Raw genomic sequence first — 21,699 nt, 5'->3', positions numbered from 1 at the left:
CCCTCCCCCGCCCGATCCCCCCCCGCTCCTCCCCCAGACACCCCCACCACCCCCCGTTCCCTCCCTCCCCCTCCCCCCTCCCCCGCCCCCGCCCGATCCCCCCCCGCTCCTCCCTCAGACACCCCCACCACCCCCCGTTCCCCCCCACCCCCTCCCCCTCCCCTGCTCCCGATCCCCCCCCCCCGCTCCCTCCCCCAGACACCCCCACCACCCCCCGTTCCCTCCCTCCCCTCCCCCTCCCCCGCCCCGCCCGATCCCCCCCCGCTCCTCCCTCAGACACCCCCACCACCCCCCGTTCCCCCCACCCCCTCCCCCTCCCCCTCCCAATCCCCCCCCCGCTCCTCCCCCCAGACACCCCCACCACCCCCCGTTCCCTCCCTCCCCCTCCCCCTCCCCCGCCCGATCCCCCCCCGCTCCCTCCCCCAGACACCCCCACCACCCCCCGTTCCCTCCCTCCCCCTCCCCCTCCCCCGCCCCCGCCCGATCCCCCCCGCTCCTCCCCCCAGACACCCCCACCACCCCCCGTTCCCTCCCTCCCCCTCCCCCTCCCCCGCCCCCGCCCGATCCCCCCCGCTCCTCCCCCCAGACACCCCCACCACCCCCGTTCCCTCCCTCCCCCTCCCCCTCCCCCGCCCCCGCCCGATCCCCCCCCGCTCCTCCCCCCAGACACCCCCACCACCCCCCGTTCCCTCCCTCCCCCTCCCCCTCCCCCGCCCCCGCCCGATCCCCCCCCGCTCCTCCCTCAGACACCCCCACCACCCCCCGTTCCCTCCCTCCCCCTCCCCCTCTCCCGCCCCATTCCCGATGCCCCCCCGCTCCCTCCCCCTCCCACGCTCCCTCCCCCTCCCCCGCCCCATTCCCGACCCCCCCACCCGCTCCCGACCACCCCCGCTACCCGCTCCCGACCCCCCAGGAACTGTAGCGCTTTACTTGACTTCCTTTCGGTGGTGGTAACCCCAATTTCCTGCGAAGGAGAGGTTTCTGCGCCGGGTGCAAAGGCCTGCACTCCCCAAGTGTTGCCCAATTTCTCCCCCAATCATCTAACGTCGCGGAGGTTGTGCCGTGAGGTGGTTCTGTGAGTAAACAGATTAACATTTAATGATGAGGCATCCCTCTCTCTGTTAGCCCTCTGAGTGTTGCAACCATTTCGACACAGACTGCAGGATTTACAGTCAGTGTTATTATCTGGCTCGGCCACAGCTATTTTCCTGGTTCCGTAGGGCCCTTTGTTCTCGCTGCCCTGTATCGACTAATGCACCAATAAAGGAAGATTTCGCATTTCTATAGCACCTTTCACGACCACAGAACGTCCCAAAGCGCTTTACAGCCAATGAAGTACTTTTGAAGTGTAGTCACTGTTGTAATGTAGGAAACACGGCAGCCAATTTGTGCACAGCAAGCTCCCACAAACAGCAATGTGATAATGATCAGATAAGGTTTTTTAGTCTTGTTGGTTGAGGGATAAATATTGGACCTGGACACCGGGGAGTACTCCCCTGCTCTTCAAAATAATGCTATGGGATCTTTTGTCTCCACCTCAGGTTAACGTCTCACCCGAAAGACAGACCTGTGACAGTGCAGCGCTCCGTCAGCACTGCACTGGAGGGTCGGTCTAGATTACGTGCTCAAGTCTTTAGTGCGGGATTTGGACCCACAACCGTGTGATCGGAGATGGGAGTGTTGCCCACTGATCTGCAGCTGACCCATAAGTGGGACTCAGGAGTGTAACAATGAATCCCTTATGATCTTCGATGCTGGGGATGTTGGCCTGGTTGAGGACGCTAATGTTGGTGCGTCTGTCCTCCCAGGGGATTTGTAGGATCTTGCGGAGACATCATTGGTGGTATTTCTCCAGCAACTTGAGGTGTCTACTGTACATGGTCCATGTCTCTGAGCCATACAGGAGGGCGGGTATCACTGCAGCCCTGTAGACCATGAGCTTGGTGGTTGGTTTGAGGGCCTGGTCCTCAAACACTCTTTTCCTCATGCGGCCAAAGGCTGCACTGGCGCACTGGAGGCGGTGTTGGATCTTGTCGTCAATGCCTGCTCTTGTTGATAAGAGGCTCCCAAGGTATCCCCACTGACACCTGGGAGTCCCTGGCCAAAGACCAGTCCGCCCTAAGTGGAGGAAGTGCATCCGGGAGGGTGCTGAGCACCTCGAGTCTCGTCGCCGAGAGAATGCAGAAATCAAGTGCAGGCAGCGGAAGGAGCGTGCGGCAAACCAGTCCCACCCACCCCTTCCCTCAACCATTGTCTGTCCCACCTGTGACAGAGACTGTAATTCCAGTATTGGACTGTTCTGCCACCTAAGGACTCATGCTAAGAGTGGAAGCAAGTCTTCCTCGATTCCGAGGGACTGCCTAAGATGATGATGATATGATCTCGATTTCCATATTCTGCTCCTGCAATCTCGTTGCAGGTAGACTGAGTTAACACGAGGCGAGCTACGGCTAAGTCATTGGGCCCAAAATTTATGGGAGTTTCCTCGCACAGGCTCAAGTCCTGCCTGCGGCAGGTTAGCTTACTGTAGCTGGGGTGAGAGGGTTGTCCTATGGGGAGAGATTGAGTAGAATGGGCCGATACTTGCTGGAGTTTAGAAGAATGAGAGATGATCTCATTGAAACATATAAAATTCTGAAGGGGCTTGACAGGGTAGATGCAGGGAGGATGTTTCCCCCCGGGCTGGGGAGTCTAGAACCAGGGGTCACAGTCTCAGGATAAGGGGTCGGCCATTAAGGACTGAGATGAGGAGGAATTTCTTCACTCAGAGGGGGGTGAATCTTTGGAATTCTCTGCCCCAGAGGGCTGTGGAGGCTCAGTCTCTGAATATATTCAAGGCTGAGAGCGGTAGATTTTTGGACACAAGGGAGATCAAGGGATATGGGGATCAGGCAGGAAAGTGGAGTTGAGGTTAAAGTTCAGCCGTGATCTTATTGAATGGCAGAGCAGGCTCGAGGGGCCGAATGGCCGACTCCTGCTCCGAGTTGCTATGTTCTCATGAGGTGGCTTTGAGGTCTTTAGCTGCTTAATGCCAGGAGTGGGGAAAACAGTGAGATAAAGAGAGATTTGATGTAAGTGCTACCACCTCTGTTCGGGTACAATAACAGAAGTAAGGAACAGGTGAGCTTTTGCGCACTGTGGTGGGGCGTGTAAGGCAACTTAAAGCCACGCTCTCCTCCCACTACAACAGTTCACTCCCAATGCACACACCTGATGCTGGCCACAAATCGAATTCGATTACCCAACGCCACATTAAGTGGTAGCCATCGAGTTCCATGAAAGGAATGCTCTGGGAGTGTTATTGTGGGAGGTTGTTTGCCCAAGACAATGGGAGCACTCACTAATCTTTCGCAATGTGCCATGGGATCTTAATAAACACCGGAGCAGACATCGAGACCTGCATCCTAGCGTCGAACAAATGCAGCCCTCCCTCGGTACCGCGCCGTATTGTCAGCCTGAAGTCATGGACTCGAGTTCTCGAATAGGTCTTGGACCCAAAAGCTTCAGATTCAGAGGCTGCCACATGTGACAAGCTGATCGTATTTCCAGTGACACACTTCCGACTGGTCATATCTCTCATCCAAGATTCCGGAGGGTTTGATGGGCCTGTATCTGCCACAAGGAATGCATAAAATATAAGCCATTTAGGACCGAGATGAGGAGAAACTTCTTCACCCAGAGAGTGGTGAACCTGTGGAATTCTCTACCACAGAAAGTAGTTGAGGCCAATTCACTAAATATATTCAAAAGGGAGTTAGATGAAGTCCTTACTACTCGGGGGATCAAGGGTTATGGCGAGAAAGCAGGAAGGGGGTACTGAAGTTTCATGTTCAGCCATGAACTCATTGAATGGCGGTGCAGGCTAGAAGGGCTGAATGGCCTACTCCTGCACCTATTTTCTATGTTTCTATGTTTCAATACCAGCAACGTTCAGCCAGCGGTGTATTTTGGTGCAGTTGCTCTGTAACTAATCCGGCAGTATCGCTACCTCCCATTAACCAGCCACAAACCACAGATCATTTATCAGTCAGGTTTCCGTCAGGCAATACATTTGCCCAGAAATGGTTCTATTCGGCAAGACACCCATTTTACCTTCACTGTCCCTTTATATTCCAATTACCCTCCTCGCCCTCCATCTTCGCTCTTCCTCTCTCATTCTTCACCTCCCATCTTCCACCTCTTCCCCTTCCCTCTCTCTTCCCCTTCTCTCTCTCTCTTCCCCCTTCCCTCCCCTTTCCCTCTCCCTCCCTCCCTCTTTCCCCTTCCCTCTTTCTCTATCACCTCATTCTCCCCTCCCTCTTTCCTTTCCACACTCCCTCTCTCCCCCCCATTTACGTGATTTGTTTCCATGTGTTTTGTGCGATAATTGCTTCAACAACTCTGTGCAACTGGCTGGAGGTGCAGCAGCAGAGTGTGTTCGAGGGAAGGTACCTCAATGGAAAGTGTAAATATTAATGGGTTTTGGGCAGGTGAATGCGGATTACGGCTCCATACTTCAGGTGTGATTATTTTGGGCAAGAGTGGATTTTGGGGTGGGATCCACTGGATCTCCTCACCCATTAGTGCTAGATTCTTCTTACATCCCCCTGTTTCTCAATGAGGCCAAGAAACGGAGATGGGATAGTGTCATCAGACCAGCTTCACTTCTTTATCCCCCCTCACCCCTCCTCTCTCACCCCCTCTCACCCCCTCTCACCCCCCTCTCCCCCCTCTCCCCCCTCTCCCCCCTCTCCCCCCTCACCTCCCCTCACCCCCCCACCCACCCCACCCCTCCTCACCCTCACACCCCCCTCACCCCTCTCACCCTCACCCCCTCCCTCACCTCCCCTCACCCCACTCCCTCACCCCCACCCTCCCTCTCCCTCACCCCCCCACCCCCCCCCCTCACTCCCCCTCCCCCACCTCACCCCCACCCACCCCAGCCTTCCATGGCCTCACCCCTCTCTATCCCTATAACCTCCTCCAGCGCGCCAACCCTCTGAGATCTTTGCGTCCACCAATACTGGGCTCTGGAGTATGCCCCACCTCTCTCACCCCACCATCGGTGGCCGTGCCTTCAGCTGCCTGGGCCCCAAGCTCTGGAACCCCCTCCCTAAACCTCTCCGCCTCTCCTTCTTTATGACCCGCCTTAAAACCGGCCACTTTGACCAAGTGTTTGACCACTTGTCCTTATGTCTTTGGCTCGATGTCAATGATAACACTCCAGTGAAGTGCATTTTTACTATATTCACGCCGCTATATAAATGCAGGTGCTCATCGCTCGCCAGGGCCACAATGTGGCAGAAGTGGTCCCCGCTAAACGAAGCAGTCCGTTCCTCCGCCACCGTCGCGGTTTTCCTCCCTTGTGCTCCCCATCCTTTAGCCGCCCCTGCTCACCCTATGTCAATGTGCCCCTCGACTCAGGGTCGCTCGGCCCTGCGTAGCCATGGTTACCGTGGTGAGGTGGGCCTCACCACATTTACAGGGCCCAATTCTGAAGCACGGCAGGGTAGGGGGTAACCAGGGGATGGGAGTTAAATGAGTATAAAGTGCAGTTTGAACAGATATTAGGGAAGGGTTATCATTGATTGGAATAATCTGTCCATGGGAACGACACGTTCGAGGGACATCAGTGGGAGGTGAGGCTTTGAGAGTTGGGCTTTACATGGTGATTGGTCTTCTGTCCTGCTCCACTCTGCGATTCAGCGTGTTGTGCAGTAACAATGAGAAGTTTGCAAGTCCAACCGACAAAACTTGATCAGATTTATCTTCAGCGCTGCATGGTACCTTGGTCTTCTCACTCCAGATTGCCTTGCTCAATCAAAGCAATGATACAATGCTCAGCGGGTCAGGCAGCGACTGTGGAGACAGAAACAGAATTAACGTTTCGGGTCGATGACCCTGCGTCAGAAAACTGGAAACGGTTAGAGATGTGACCGGTTTTTAAGCGAGTGTCGGGGCGGGGAAAGGGGGAGGGGAGGATAGAACTAAAGGGAAGGTCAGTGATAGGGCGGAAGACAGGAGAGATTAGAGAGACTGGGGCGAGGTGAAAGGAGATGGTAACGGGACAATGGAGAGAAGGCAGGAAAGGGATACTGGGGTGAATGATCAGCCATGATCTTATTGAAGGCTCGAAGGGCTGAATGGTCTACTCCTGCACCTATTTTCTATGTTTCTATGTTTCTAAAAGATGAATCCAGAGAGGGGGTAAATGGGAATGGCAGAATCAGCAACAGGTGCCGGGGTCCGAGGTTCTGGTCTGAAATTGTTGAACTCGATGTTGAGTCCAGGAGGCTGTAAAGTGCCTAAACGAAAGATGAGGTGCTGTTCCTCGAGCTTACGTTGAGCTTCGTTGGAACAGTGTAGGAGGCCGAGGGCAGAGAGGTCAGAGTGGGAGTGGAGCAGGGAATTAAAGGGACAGGCGACCAGAAGCTCGGGGTCACACTGAATGGAGTCAGTTGGGTGAAGTATTTCGGGCCGGGTGTGATGAGGCATTGCCCGTGCCAAATGAAGCCCACGGATTGCACTGTCATGTCAACAGAGAACCGGTTTTTCAGCAGGTTGCCTCATATTTCCTGCACCGTGACTTTGCCAGATTAATGGTAGTGGGAGTCTCCTTGACTCAAGTCCGAACAGGCCTCGCATACATCACAAAATTCCAGTCACCCGGCACTCCCGCAGACAAACACCGTGGGCTCAAGCCTTGTTTTGCCACAAATAAAGCTCCCTAGTAACATTATTGCACAAGCATTCAATGAGATTTATCACTCCGACAAATCCTAACTTGGTGCAGCAGTGAATTCCAAGGAAATGTTCTAACACGAACCAAATGAGATAATTTTAGATTGAGTCCAATGGATGAGGAATGCTTCATTGTTTTAAAAAAAAATATAGCCATGTAAATTTTCCAGTGATGTCAGCTGTGGCTCAGTGGGCAGCACTCCCGCCTCGGAGTCAGAAGGTTGTGGGTTCAAGACCCACTCCAGGGACTCAAGCACATCAATCTATGCTGACACTCCCAGTGCAGTACTGAGGGAGCGCTGCACTGTCGGAGGGGCAGTACTGAGGGAGCGCTGCACTGACGGAGGGGCAGTACTGAGGGAGCGCCTCACTGTCGGAGGGGCAGTACTGAGGGAGCGCTGCACTGTCGGAGGGGCAGTACTGAGGGAGCGCTGCACTGTCGGAGGGGCAGTACTGAGGGAGCGCTGCACTGACGGAGGGGCAGTACTGAGGGAGTGCTGCACTGTCGGAGGGACAGTACTGAGGGAGTGCTGCACTGTCGGAGGGGCAGTACTGAGGGAGCGCTGCACTGTCGGAGGGGCAGTACTGAGGGAGCGCTGCACTGACGGAGGGGCAGTACTGAGGGAGCGCTGCACTGTCGGAGGGGCAGTACTGAGGGAGCGCTGCACTGACGGAGGGGCAGTACTGAGGGAACGCTGCACTGTCGGAGGGGCAGTACTGAGGGAGCGCTGCACTGTCGGAGGGGCAGTACTGAGGGAGTGCTGCACTGTCGGAGGGGCAGTACTGAGGGAGCGCTGCACTGTCGGAGGGGCGGTACTGAGGGAGTGCTGCACTGTCGGAGGGGCAGTACTGAGGGAGCGCTGCACTGTCGGAGGGGCAGTACTGAGGGAGCGCTGCACTGACGGAGGGGCAGTACTGAGGGAACGCTGCACTGTCGGAGGGGCAGTACTGAGGGAGCGCTGCACTGTCGGAGGGGCAGTACTGAGGGAGTGCTGCACTGTCGGAGGGGCAGTACTGAGGGAGCGCTGCACTGTCGGAGGGGCGGTACTGAGGGAGTGCTGCACTGTCGGAGGGGCAGTACTGAGGGAGTGCTGCACTGTCGGAGGGGCAGTACTGAGGGAGCACTGCACTGTCGGAGGGGCGGTACTGATATGTAAAGTAAAAAACGTGTAACGAGAAAAATGTTAGTAAAGACAAACGTAGGTCCCCTGCAGTCAGAATCAGTGGAAATCATAACGGGGAACAAAGAAATGGCAGACCAATTGAACAAGTACTTTAGTTCGGTATTCACTAAGGAGGACACAAACAACCTTCCGGATATAAAAGGGGTCAGAGGGTCTCGGAGGAAGGAGGAACTGAGGGAAATCCTTATTAGTCGGGAAATTGTGTTGGGGAAATTGATGGGATTGAAGGCCGATAAATCCCCAGGGCCTGATGGTCTGCATCCGAGAGTACTTAAGGAGGTGGCCTTGGAAATAGCGGATGCATTGACAGTCATTTTCCAACGTTTCATAGACTCTGGATCAGATCCTATGGAGTGGAGGGTAGCCAATGTAACCCCACTTTTAAAAAAATGAGGGAGAGAGAAAACAGGGAATTATAGACCGGTCAGCCTGACATCGGTAGTGCGTAAAATGATGGAATCAATTATTAAGGATGTCATAGCAGCGCATTTGGAAAGAGGTGACATGATAGGTCCAAGTCAGCATGGATTTGTGAAAGGGAAATCATGCTTGACAAATCTTCTGGAATTTTTTGAGGATGTTTCCAGTAGAGTGGACGAGGGAGAACCAGTTGATGTGGTATATTTGGACTTTCAGAAGGCTTTCGACAAGGTCCCACACAAGAGATTAATATGCAAAGTTAAAGCACATGGGATTGGGGGTAGTGTGCTGACATGGATTGAGAACTGGTTGGCAGACAGGAAGCAAAGAGTAGGAGTAAATGGGTACTTTTCAGAATGGCAGGCAGTGACTAGTGGGGTACCGCAAGGTTCTGTGCTGGGACCCCAGCTGTTTACACTGTACATTAATGATTTAGATGAGGGGATTAAATGTAGTATCTCCAGATTTGCACTAAGTTGGGTGGCAGTGTGAGCTGCGAGGAGGATGCTATGAGGCTGCAAAGTGATTTGGATAGGTTAGGTGAGTGGGCAAATGCATGGCAGATGAAGTATAATATGGATAAATGTGAGCTTATCCACTTTGGTGGTAAAAACAGAGAGACAGACTATTATCTGAATGGTGACAGATTAGGAAAAGGGGAGGTGCAAAGAGACCTGGGTGTCATGGTACATCAGTCATTGAAGGTTGGCATGCAGGTACAGCAGGCGGTTAAGAAAGCAAATGGCATGTTGGCCTTCATAGCGAGGGGATTTGAGTACAGGGGCAGGGAGGTGTTGCTACAGTTGTACAGGGCCTTGGTGAGGCCACACCTGGAGTATTGTGTACAGTTTTGGTCTCCTAACTTGAGGAAGAACATTCTTGCTATTGAGGGAGTGCAGCGAAGGTTCACCAGACTGATTCCCGGGAAGGTGGGACTGACATATCAAGAAAGACTGGTTCAACTGAGCTTGTATTCACTGGAGTTCAGAAGAATGAGAGGGGACCTTATAGAAAAGTTTAAAATTCTGACGGATTTAGACAGGTTAGATGCAGGAAGAATGTTCCCAATGTTGGGGAAGTCCAGAACCAGGGGTCACAGTCTAAGGATAAGGGGTAAGCCATTTAGGACCGAGATGAGGAGGGATTTCTTCACCCAGAGAGTGGTGAACCTGTGGAATTTTCTACCACAGAAAGTAGTTGAGGCCAATTCACTAAATATATTCAAGAAGGGGTTAGATGTAGTCCTTACTACTAGGGGGATCAAGGGGTATGGTGAGAAAGCAGGAATGGGGTACTGAAGTTGCATGTTCAGCCATGAACTCATTGAATGGTGGTGCAGGCTCGAAGGGCCGAATGGCCTACTCCTGCACCTATTTTCTATGTTTCTATGAAGGAGTACTGCATTGTCGGAGGGGCAGTACTGAGGGAGCGCTGAACTGTCTGAGGGGCAGTACTGAGGGAGTGCTGCACTGTCGGAGATGCTGTTTTTCAGATGAGGTGTTAAACCAAGGTCCCGCCTGCTCTCTCAGCTGGACGTGAAAGATCCCATGGCCCTATTTCTAAGAAGAGCAGGGGAGTTCTCCCCGGCTGATATTTATCCGTCAACCAGCATCACTTAAAAAAACATTATCACGTTAATGTTTGTGGGAGCTTGCTGTGCGCAGATTGGCTGCCGTGTTTCCCACATTACAACAGTGACTACACTTTAAAAAGTACTTCATTGGCTGCAAAGCGCTTTAGGACGTCCTGAGGTATGAAAGGCGCTATATAAATGCAAGTTTTTTCTTCTTGTCAGATTAAGCACAATTTTGCGGCCAGCATGTTAAGCAAAATCCTGCAAATCCCCTGGGAGGACAGACGCACCAACGTTAGTGTCCTCGACCAGGCCAACATCCCCAGCATTGAAGCACTGACCACAGTCGATCAGCTCCGCTGGGCAGGGCCACATTGTCCACATGTGAGACACGAGACTCCCAAAGCAAGCGCTCTACTCAGAACTCCTTCATGGCAAACGAGCCCCAAGTGGGCAGAGGAAACGTTACAAGGACACCCTCAAAGCCTCCCTGATAAAGTGCAACATCTCCACCGACACCTGGGAGTCCCTGGCCAAAGACCGCCCTAAGTGGAGGAAGAGCATCCGGGAGGGCGCTGAGCACCTCGAGTCTCGTTGCCGAGAGCATGCAGAAACCAAGCGCAGGCAGCGGAAGGAGCGTGCGGCAAACCAGTCCCACCCTCCCTTACCCTCAACCACTGTCTGTCCCACCTGTGACAGAGACTGTGGCTCTCGTATTGGACTGTTCAGCCACCTGAGAACTCACTTCAGGAGTGGAAGCAAGTCTTCCTCGACTCCGAGGGACTGCCTGTGATGATGATGAAGTGGCATATAACCAGAAGTATTTTGGGACTTGGTATATTTGCAATAAAGGTTTAAACTGAGTATTGTTTAACTAAGCACGGTACACCCTTGGCTCTGCTTTATTACGGCCCAAAGTGCCTGACTCACAAAATGGCTGGCCTTTTATACCAGAGCAGCACCATGTGCATGCTGTTCATGGCCTCCAACAATGACACCATCTGGTGGCTACAAACAGCGTGTACATACATGACAGGACTGATGGTCTGATGTCAAATTTCTGTCCTTTTTTCATTCGGATCTGCTGATATTTATATGTTTCGGAACGTCCTTTTATACAGTAACACCCCAGATCGCAGGTGAAAGGTGATTAAACCCTTCCCCCTTCTTTTAATTTACAGAAACCCTCTTTGCGCATGGTGAGCTGCTACTTTGCTCTCCTGACTGACGGCCCGAACCCCCTGCGACACTCCGCAGCACGCTTTGGAGCACGGGCCTTCAGTATCTGGGTTGTTGAGTGTGCAACACTGGGGTAGCTCAGTTAAGTTTAGCCTCAGTCTGCCCACCTCAGGACGACCCCGATCGCAGCCAGTCCACACACTGAAGGGTCATCGACCCGACATGCTAACTCTGTTTCTCTCTCCACAGTCGCTGCCCGACCCGCTGAGATTGCCAGCGTTTTGTTTCAGATTCCAGCTGCCGCGGTATTTTGCTGTTGCGCTGATATTTGCTGAATGCGTTTGGCGAGGGGTCCGGGAGCTGGGCAGGAAGTTTGTCAGCAGCTGCGTTAGCACCATGCTCGGACGGGGCTCTGGTCTGACAGTAAACGATCAACATGGAAGATCTTTGCCTTTTCGTTGGTGCTTTTCGCTGACTTTGATCTTCAGTCATGAGCCAATGGCGCCATCTGGTGACCGGCCTGCATGTCGTCACGGAGCAGGCCCCGGATAGCGACAAAATTTTGGGGGCAGCCGAAACGGAGCAGGACGCCCCATAGACCCTCACGGTTGAGTGTCAAAGGCTTTTGTAAGGTCAAAGAAGGCCATGTACAAGGGTTGGTGCTGCTCCCTGCATTTCTCCTGCAGCTGTTGCGCTGCAAAGATCATGTCCGTTGTACCCCGCACAGGATGGAATCCGCACTGACTCCGGGAGGGGCTCCTCAACCACAGGGAGAAGACAGTTGAGGAGGATCCCACCCATCCTTTCCCTCAACCACTGTCTGTCAGGGTGTGACAGGGTCTGTGGCTCTCGTATTGGACTATTCAGTCACCTAAGGACTCGTGTTAAGAGTGGAAGCAAGTCTTCCTCGATTCCGAGGGACTGCCTATGATGATGATGATGATGAGGAGGAGAGACTGGATCGACTGGGCCTGTATTCACTGGAGTTTAGAAGGATGAGAGGGGATCTCATAGAAACATATAAGATTATGACGGGACTGGACAGGTTAGATGCAGGAAGAATGTTCCCGATGTTGGGGAAGTCCAGAACCAGGGGTCACAGTCTAAGGATAAGGGGTAGGCCATTTAGGACCGAGATGGGAAGAAACTTCTTCACTCAGAGAGTGGTGAACCTGTGGAATTCCCTGTCGCAGAGAGTTGTTGAGGCCAGTTCATTGGTTATATTCAAGAGGGAGTTAGATGTGGCCCTTATGGCTAAAGGGATCAAGAGGTATGGAGAGAAAGCAGGAAAGGGGTACTGAGAGGAATGATCAGCCATGATCTTATTGAATGGTGGTGCAGGCTCGAAGGGCCGAATGGCCTACTCCTGCACCTATTTTCTATGTTTCTATGACCTTGTGACCAGCCTTTTAAAAAGCATCAAGTGAATCATTCTTGGAACGGATTTCATTCCCTCAACCCATTGGTGTCAGTATAACTCCCTCGGTTTGCACTTTTCAGTAAAATCAAATCGACAGGAGTATAAAACTGGGGGAATAGCTTGGTGGTCCTGTCCACATCCAGACCAGGCAAGTCTTCTCCATTGCACGGCAATCATTTAACTGCTGTCAAAAATGTACTTGGTGTAATAAACTCTCTTTGCCACCAGAGGTCCTTTGTTCACTGCAAAAACAACTTGCATATATATAGGGCGAGAAATTGGCCTCCTTTGCGCCTCCCACTTTTGCCTCCACGGGGCGCTACCAGCTCTCGACTGGGCCTAACACCACGATCTCCTGCGCCCCCCGTTACTTTCCCAGATCTTAAATTTCCCTCCGCCCCCTGCAGCCTCGCCGCATGTTGACACCAGCAGCTGCAGGAGGCCTTGTGATCTCGGCCCTCCGCTTGGGGAGCGGGTCCTTCAGGCAGTGGGGGCCCAGCAGACCAAGGTTTTATTCTGAGCCCTCAGTGCTGCCTTTCCCAGTGTTTCCCACGGCGGGCGAGTCGTGGATCGCGTGTCCTGCGCCCCAACAATCCTCAGGCACGTCAGCAACGGCCCAACCCTCTCAGGGAGGGAAGGAGCCCGTGAGCCCAGCACGCTGCACGGGACATTGTGCTGCGCTCTGCCACTACCACCCCTCACGCTGTGTCTAGCACTCCAAGACAGGTGGCAGCGTTTGATTCCGCGTTCCACTTCACTCCAGGAGCGCTGAACCACAAAGTCGTGTCTGCTGGAACTGGGTAGTTCCCTCCGACAGTGCGGCACTCCCTCAGTACTGCCCCTCCGACAGTGCGGCACTCCCTCAGTACTGCCTCTCCGACGGTGCAGCGCTTCCTCAGTACTGCCCCTCCGACAGTGCGGCACTCCCTCAGTACTGCCCCTCCGACAGTGCGGCACTCCCTCAGTACTGCCCCTCTGACAGTGCGGCGCTTCCTCAGTACTGCCCCTCCGACAGTGCGGCGCTCCCTCAGTACTGACCCTCCGACAGTGCGGCACTCCCTCAGTACTGCCCCTCCAACAGTGCGGCACTCCCTCAGTACTGCCCCTCCGACAGTGCGGCACTCCCTCAGTACTGCCCCTCCGACAGTGCGGCACTCCCTCAGTACTGCCCCTCCGACAGTGCAGCACTCCCTCAGTACTGCCCCTCCGACAGTGTGGCACTCCCTCAGTACTGCCCTCCGACAGTGCAGCACTCCCTCAGTACTGCCCCTCCGACAATGCGACACTCCCTCAGTACTGCACTGGCGTGTCAGCCTGGATTACATCCTCTGGTCTCTGAAGTGGGAGATAAATTTGGGGAATGCGTGTTGACGTGAGGGAGTATTTAACAGGGATGACGATACTCTAGGCGTGTGTTCAGTGCGGCGTTTAGTGCAGCATGGAGTCAGGAAGGAAGTTCTGGTGTTGCCCATGTAGAGCAGCGTGTGATCACAGCAATGTGTAATCTGGGCTGTTGGGAAGCGAAATGATAGGGTTAGAGGAACCAAGGAAACCCGCGTATGTATTTATGTTTTTTTTAGCTCCATTGGTCAGTTTTGTGATCCAAAATAAATGCAATGCTGCCAATGTAGCAGTCACCCACAGAGCACGGCTGCCTGGTATCCGGTATACCAGCGTACTGGGCCCAGAGCACGCACAGTCTAATCTTATCGCTTCTTACCGTACCTCTGTCTATATCCGTACTGACTCCATGCTGCAGTAATCGCAGCACGGTGTGTAAAGGCCTAAGTTAACCTAAAGTATTGTCGTCATTGTTAAATACTCCCTCGCGTCAACAGGCTTTCCCAAGTTTATCTCCTCCCCTGTTTTCTTCCCACAGCAGAGACTAGTGTCAGACGTGGCTAGTGGGCAGTCCTAGCACTTCCCAGGTTCTGTGTTCATGTCCCGCTGTAGTGAGGACTACTGTCCCGCTACTGTCGGAGGGGCAGGACCGAGGGAGGGCCGCACTGTCGGAGGGGCAGTACTGAGGGAGTGCTGCACTGTCGGAGGGGCAGTACTGAGGGAGTGCCGCACTGTCGGAGGGGCAGGACCGAGGGAGGGCCGCACTGTCGGAGGGGCAGTACTGAGGGAGTGCCGCACTGTCGGAGGGGCAGGACCGAGGGAGGGCCGCACTGTCGGAGGGGCAGGACCGAGGGAGGGCCGCACTGTCGGAGGGGCAGGACCGAGTGAGGGCCGCACTGTCGGAGGGGCAGTACTGAGGGAGCGCCGCACTGTCGGAGGGGCAGTACTGAGGGAGTGCTGCACTGTCGGAGGGGCAGTACTGAGGGAGTGCTGCACTGTCAGAGGGGCAGTACTAAGGGACTGCCGCACTGTCGGAGGGTCAGTGCTGAGGGAGTGCCGCACTGTCGGAGGGGCAGTACTGAGGGAGTGCTGCATTGTCGGAGGGGCAGTACTGAGGGAGTGCTGCATTGTCGGAGGGGCAGTACTGAGGGAGTGCTGCACTGTCGGAGGGGCAGTACTGAGGGAGTGCCGCACTGTCGGAGGGGCAGTACTGAGGAAGTGCCGTACTGATGGAGGGGCAGTACTGAGGGAGTGCCGCACTGTCGGAGGGGTAGTACTGAGGGAGAGCCGCACTGTGGGAGGGGCAGTACTAAGGGACTGCCGCACTGTCGGAGGGTCAGTGCTGAGGGAGTGCCGCACTGTCGGAGGGGCAGTACTGAGGGAGTGCTGCACTGTCGGAGGGGCAGTACTGAGGGAGTGCTGCACTGTCGGAGGAACAGTACTGAGGGAGTGCTGCACTGTCGGAGGTGCCGTTTTTTGGATGAGACGTTAAACCGAGGTCCCGCCTGCTCTCTCAGGTGGATGTAAAGGATCCCATGGCCCTATTTCTAAGAAGAGCAGGGGAGTTCTCCCCGGCTGATATTTATCCGTCATCGAACATCACTTAAAAAAACATTATTATGTTGATGTTTGTGGGAGCTTGCTGTGCGCAAATTGTCTGCCGCATTTCCCACATTACAACAGTGACTACACTTCAAAAGTACTTCACTGGTTGTAAAGCACTTTGGGATATCCTGAGGTCATGAAAGGCACCATATAAATGTAATCTTTCTTTCTGTACAGTGTCAGTGTTCAGCTTTCTGATTAAACACGGAAACGTAGAAAATAGGTGCAGGAGTAGGCCATTCGGCCCTTCGAGCCTGCACCACCATTCAATGAGTTCATGGCTGATCATAAGATTGCAATGTTTCTGAACTATATAGTTCCAGAGACACCGAATGGAGAGAAAGACTTGTATTTATAGACTGCATCTCTCAGAAACATAATTATAACTCTGCACTAACAAGAGACCAGTTTTGAGGTGTATTATAAAGTATATGAAATGCACAAAGTTAAATTACAGCAAGGGACTGGAGGTCACAGTTCACTCCAATCAGTTTCTGAATTGCCTTTGAATTATTTCAGAAATTTCCCGTAACAAATGAATGTAATACAATTATCATCATTTCATGGCTTCAACACCTTTGGGTCTTGTGTATTCTCAATCCTTGTTTTCAAATCCCTCTGTGCCCCCCCACCCCTCCCTATCTCTGTAACCTCCTCCAATCTCACAACCCTCCGAGATCTCTGCGCTCCTCCAATTCTGGCCTCTAGTGCAATCTGTTTATAATCGCTCCACCATCGGTGGCCGTGCCTTCAGCTGCCTGGGCCCCAAGCTCTGGAACTCCCTCCCTAAACCTCTCCGCCTCTCTCGCCTCCTTTAAAACGCTCCTTAAAACCTCCCTCTTTGACCAAGCTTTTGGTCACCTGCGCTAATATCTCCTTGTGTGGCTTGGTGTCAGATTTTATCTGATAACGCTCCTGTGGAGCACCCTGGGACATTTTACTATGTTAAAGTCGCTATATAAATGCTGGTAGTTTTATCTCAATGCGTGATGCGCTCAGTCCCGCAGGTTCCACCCATTCTCCTGGAGTAACACTGGCCAATCCTCCTCCAGCACCACCCAATGGCCCACCCCTCCATGCAACAGCTGCCCTGTGCATCGTAAGCTATACTGGCACTACAGTGTTGGCTGTGAGGTGGTTTGGGCTCCGGACCGATGTGTGGAGTTTGTTCCTGACCTGTCTCCAGGGAGTCCCGCTCCACTTCGCTTAAGTCGTCATCATCATCATCATAGGCGGTCCCTCGAAGCGAGGATGACTTGCTTCCACGCCAAAATGGGATGAGTTCACAGGTGTTACAATGAAGGACCTAATATTCCGGATCCCGAACTACATCCTGAAGGGTGGAAGATGCCTGTGGGTGGATTTTTTTAACGTGGGGTGACCGTTGCACACCAGCCACCACACGGGGCTTGACAGAGCGAGGTCTTGGTCCAGGGGCAAGGGTTAACCAGGACGACTGGAGACCAGCCCTGCTGCACGGACTCAGTGCGCACACATATCGCACAGTGTGGGCTGGGAGAGCACCTTCACCACACGGACTGCAGCGGTTCAAGAAGGCGGCTCACCACCACCTTCTCAAGGGGCAATTAGGGATGGGCAATAAATGCCGGCCTTGCCAGCGACGCCCACATCACCAGAATGAATTAAAAAGCTGGAGCCCTGACTGGATTTAACTGGATAACTGTGACGTGCATGGGAAGTGAAACAGCTTCACAGAAACTCCGTGGTTTTTGCAAAAGCATCATTTATTTTAACTAGTGAATCATGAATAATTGAATCTCGATGGCTGACATGTAAAAACAGATTCCTCACAGAATTTGCTGGTTACTTGGCTTTACAAAGTTGCTTTTCAAATTGCGGAATAATTTAAACATTGCCTTGAGGTACTTTGCTGCGAGATACTGTGTGCTGTAATGTGTTTTGACTGTCTTTTCAAATCGAGATTAGACAGTTAATATATGCTATCCGGGATGACTTCTTGTTCTTAGGCAGCCCCTCGGGGCCGGGGATGACTTGCTCCCACACTAACACCAGTTCTCAGGTGACTGATGAGACCAATGCGGGACCTAGGTCTCTGTCACAGGTGGGGCAGACGGTGGTTTGAGGGACGGGTGGGTGAGGTGCCGTGCGCTCCTTCCGCTGTTTGTACTTGGTTTCCGCGTGCTCCCGGCAAAGAGACTCGAGGTGTTCAGTGCCTTCCCGGATGCTTCTCCTCCACTTTGAGCGGTCTTGGGCCAGGTACTCCCAGGTGTCGGTGGGGAGGTTACATGTTTTCAAGGAAGCTTTGAGGGTGTCCTCGAGGCATTTTCTCTGCCCTCCTGGGCCTCGCTTGCCGTGTCGAAGCTCCGAATAGAGTGCTTGTTTCGGGAGTAGACTGGGTCTTTACTCATTGGAGTTCAGAAGGATGAGGGGTGATCTTATAGAAACATTTAAAATAATGAAAGGGATAGACAAGATAGAGGCAGAGAGGTTGTTTCCACTGGTCGGGGAGACTAGAACTAGGGGGCACAGCCTCAAAATACGGGGGAGCCAATTTAAAACCGAATTGAGAAGGAATTTCTTCTCCCAGAGGGTTGTGAATCTGTGGAATTCTCTGCCCAAGGAAGCAGTTGAGGCTAGCTCATTGAATGTATTCAAATCACAGATAGATAGATTTTTAACCAATAAGGGGATAAGGGGTTATGGGGAGCGAGCGGGGAAATGGAGCTGAGTCCATGATCAGATCAGCCATGATCGTATTAAATGGCGGAGCAGGCTCGAGGGGCCGTATGGCCGACTCCTGCTCCTATTTCTTATGTTCTTATTGAGGTTTTTAAGATTGTCAAAGGATTTGACAGGGTAGACAGAGAGAAAGTAATCCCTCTGGTGGGGGGAGTCCAGGAGAAGGGGCTGAACCTTAAAATGAGAGCCCGGCCGTTCAGGGTGATGTCAGGAAACACTTCTTCACATAAAGGGCAGTAGGAATCGGGAACTCTCTCTCCCAAAAAGCTGTTGAGGCCGGGGGTCAATTAAAAATGTCAAAACCGAGATTGATTGATTTTTGTTAGGTCAGGGTATTAAGGGTTATAGAATCAAGGCAAGCGCCAATACTGGGCACCGCACTTTGCGAAGGATGTCAAGACCTTGAAGAGGGAGCAGAGGGGATTGACCAGAATGGTTCCAGGGATGAGGGACTTGAGTGATGTGGATAGACTGGAGAAGCTGGGGTTGTTCTCCTTGGAGCAGAGAAGGTTAAGGAGAGATTGGATAGAGGTGTTCAGAATCATGTAGGGTTTTGATGGAGCAAATAAGAGGAAACGGTTTCCAGTGGCAGAAGCTTCAGTAACCAGAGGGACAAGGATTTATGGTAATTGGCAAAAGAACCAGTGGTCAGATGGGAAACAATTGTTTGCGCAGCGAGTTGTCGTGATCTGGAATGAACTGGCTGAAAGGGTGGGGGAGAACATTTGCTGGGCTCCAGGGAAAGAGATGGGGATGTGGGATTAATTACATAGGTCTTTCACAGAGCCGGCACAGGCACGATGGGCCGAATGGCCTCCTCCTGTGCTGAATGAGTCTATGATAAGATGGTTCATAAAATGCAAGGCCTTTTTTCTTTCAGATGTGGAGGAGGTGGAATTCTGTTCTTCACAAACAATCTCTCCCTCCCAAAATTAATTCTGGAAGGAGAGACATGTAAGACGTTGGAGTGAAGTATTAAGCATTGTGTTAATACGTTGTATTTGTATTTCAGGTGCTTTTATATTTTGCTGGACTCCTGGCCTGGTTGTGGTCCTCCTGGATGCCATTTCCTGTGACAGATGCGATGTGCTGTCTGTAAAAAAATGGGTCCTTCTGTTGGCTTTGACCAATTCTCTGATGAATCCCATCATTTACTCCTACAAGGATCGGGAAATATGGAAGAGCATAAAGCAGATGTTGTGCCATGGCTTCAAGCAAAAGACTGAAATGGAGAGGGACGGATTGAAATCCAACTCAATCAGGCAGAGCGTGGTCTCTGAAAATGGTACCTTGGACAAGGACCACTATCGGCCCCAGTCAGTACCCTGAAGATCCCAGTGAGTTGACAAGCCAATTCACTCCAAGGTTTGCAAGATTGTTACCGAGCTTCTTGTGCCGTGGAGACACACCACCAAGGCCCTTGAGCTTCTCAATTAACACAAAGGATGTATAAAATTCCGCAAGATTTTCACTGACTGGTGTAATACAATGATTTGCAATCGTAACAATACCATAGCTAATGGTGGGGAACTGATCATGGTGCTGAATAGCATTAGGGGCCTGTTTTACTTCTTCAGAAGTGAGCCTTTTTTTTCTAAAAAGGACTTTGTTTTATAAGTATGATGTGTGTATTTCTCAGTGCTGGTGTGGTCCAAATTGCACACTCAGTCAACATGGTTGTGACTTGTATCACAAGGGTATCAGGTGGGCAAAAGTACTGTTTGTGAAGAGATTGTATCTTGAGCTAGATACGGCCTATATACTGCTTCCCGCGTATTCCCAGCACACTCACACTGCACTTGAAAGTGACCCTATGCATCCTCGGTGTGCAACTTAAATGTGTGGGACACAGGGCACGGAAGGCGTTGTGAGCACGCGGTAAAGTTATCACAGGTCTACGCAGAACCCCTTTCTGGGTCAAAATCCTGGAACTCCCTACCGAACAGCATTGAGGGAGCACCATCACCACACGGACTACAGATGGCTCACCACCACCTTGTCACGGACACCCAGGGATCGACAATCAATGCAGTCCTGCCAGCAACACACACCCCAAGAACAACACTTTTAAAAATTGTTTGCCAACTCTGTGAAAAATGGTGGTTTCTAATCAACGACTGGGGCCACACATATCGAGTGCAAAGATTTATGGGATGTCCTACCATGTCAATCACTTAGCCTCATGCCACAAAAAGCATATAACCTGTTTTATGCAAAACTAACAATTACAGGCTTTGTTTTTATATATACTGCATACGGCAATGTGTATGTAATTCTTCATTTTTATGTTATTTCCTTGTACAAAATTAATTGTTGTATTTTAATTTTTTGAAGGCAGTTCGGGCTTGTATATCAACACAAAATACTTCTACACTCATTGTACCAAATCTACTTTATTCAAAAAAAACGACACTATTCTGTTGTCAACGGAAACCAATGTATGGAATGCAGCCACAGAGCTTGACAAGACAGAGGAGACCATTTGGCTCAAAGTGTCCGTGCTGGCTCCTTGTTAGAGCAATCCCAAACTAATCCCACTGCCCCACTCTCTCCCTATAGTCCTGTATCAATCCCCAACTAATCCCACTACCCCGCTCTCTCCCCATAGCCCTGTATCAATCCACAAACTAATCCCACTGCCCCGCTCTCTCCCCATAGTCCTGTATCAATCCTCAAACTAATCCCACTGCCCCGCTCTCTCCCCATAGCCCTGTATCAATCCCCAAACTAATCCCACTGCCCCGCTCTCTCCCCATAGCCCTGTATCAATCCCAAACTAATCCCACTGCCCCACTCTCTCCCCATAGCCCTGTACCAATTCCAAACTAATCCCACTGCCCCGCTCTCTCTCCATAGCCCTGTATCAATCCCAAACTAATCCCACTGCCCCGCTCTCTCCCCATAGTCCTGTATCAATCCCAAACTAATCCCACTGCCCCGCTCTCTCCCCATAGCCCTGTATCAATCCCAAAACTAATCCCACTGCCCCACTCTCTCCCCATAGCCCTGTATCAATCCCCAAACTAATCCCACTGCCCCGCTCTCTCCCCATAGTCCTGTATCAATCCCCAAACTAATCCCACTGCCCCACTTTCTCCCCATAGCCCTGTATCAATCCCCAAACTAATCCCACTGCCCCGCTCTCTCCCCATAGCCCTGTATCAATCTCAAACTAATCCCACTGCCCCGCTGTATCCCAAGAGCCCTGTATCAATCTCCAAACTAATCCCACTGCCCCGCTCTCTCCCCATATTCCTGTATCAATCCCAAACTAATCCCACTGCCCCGCTCTCTCCCCATAGCCCTGTATCAATCCCAAACTAATCCCACTGCCCCGCTCTCTCCCCATATTCCTGTATCAATCCCAAACTAATCCCTTTGCCCCGCTCTCTCCCCATAGCCATGTATCAATCCCCAAACTAATCCCACTGCCCCGCTCTCTCCCCATAGTCCTGTATCAATCCCCAAACTAATCCCACTGCCCCGCTCTCTCCCCATAGTCCTGTATCAATCCCCAAACTAATCCCACTGCCCCG

General features: G+C 52.4%; 1 protein-coding gene across 1 annotated transcript in view; it reads left to right on the top strand.

The window, feature by feature from the left end:
- The window catches only part of lpar3 (lysophosphatidic acid receptor 3), a 116,275-nt gene extending 95,861 nt beyond the window's left edge, over nt 1-20,414 (top strand). The window contains exon 3 of the mRNA XM_070885950.1: nt 19,176-20,414. Coding sequence (XP_070742051.1) covers nt 19,176-19,492 — 317 coding nt within the window. The 3' untranslated portion in view covers nt 19,493-20,414. The remainder of the gene's footprint in view (nt 1-19,175) is intronic.
- The last annotated feature ends 1,285 nt before the right edge of the window (nt 20,415-21,699 follow it).

Source organism: Pristiophorus japonicus, chromosome 8, assembly GCF_044704955.1.
Source record: "Pristiophorus japonicus isolate sPriJap1 chromosome 8, sPriJap1.hap1, whole genome shotgun sequence".
NCBI classification, from domain to species: domain Eukaryota; kingdom Metazoa; phylum Chordata; class Chondrichthyes; family Pristiophoridae; genus Pristiophorus; species Pristiophorus japonicus.
The sequence above is the reverse complement of the archived record's forward strand: the minus strand, read 5'-3'. Positions and strand labels throughout refer to the sequence as shown.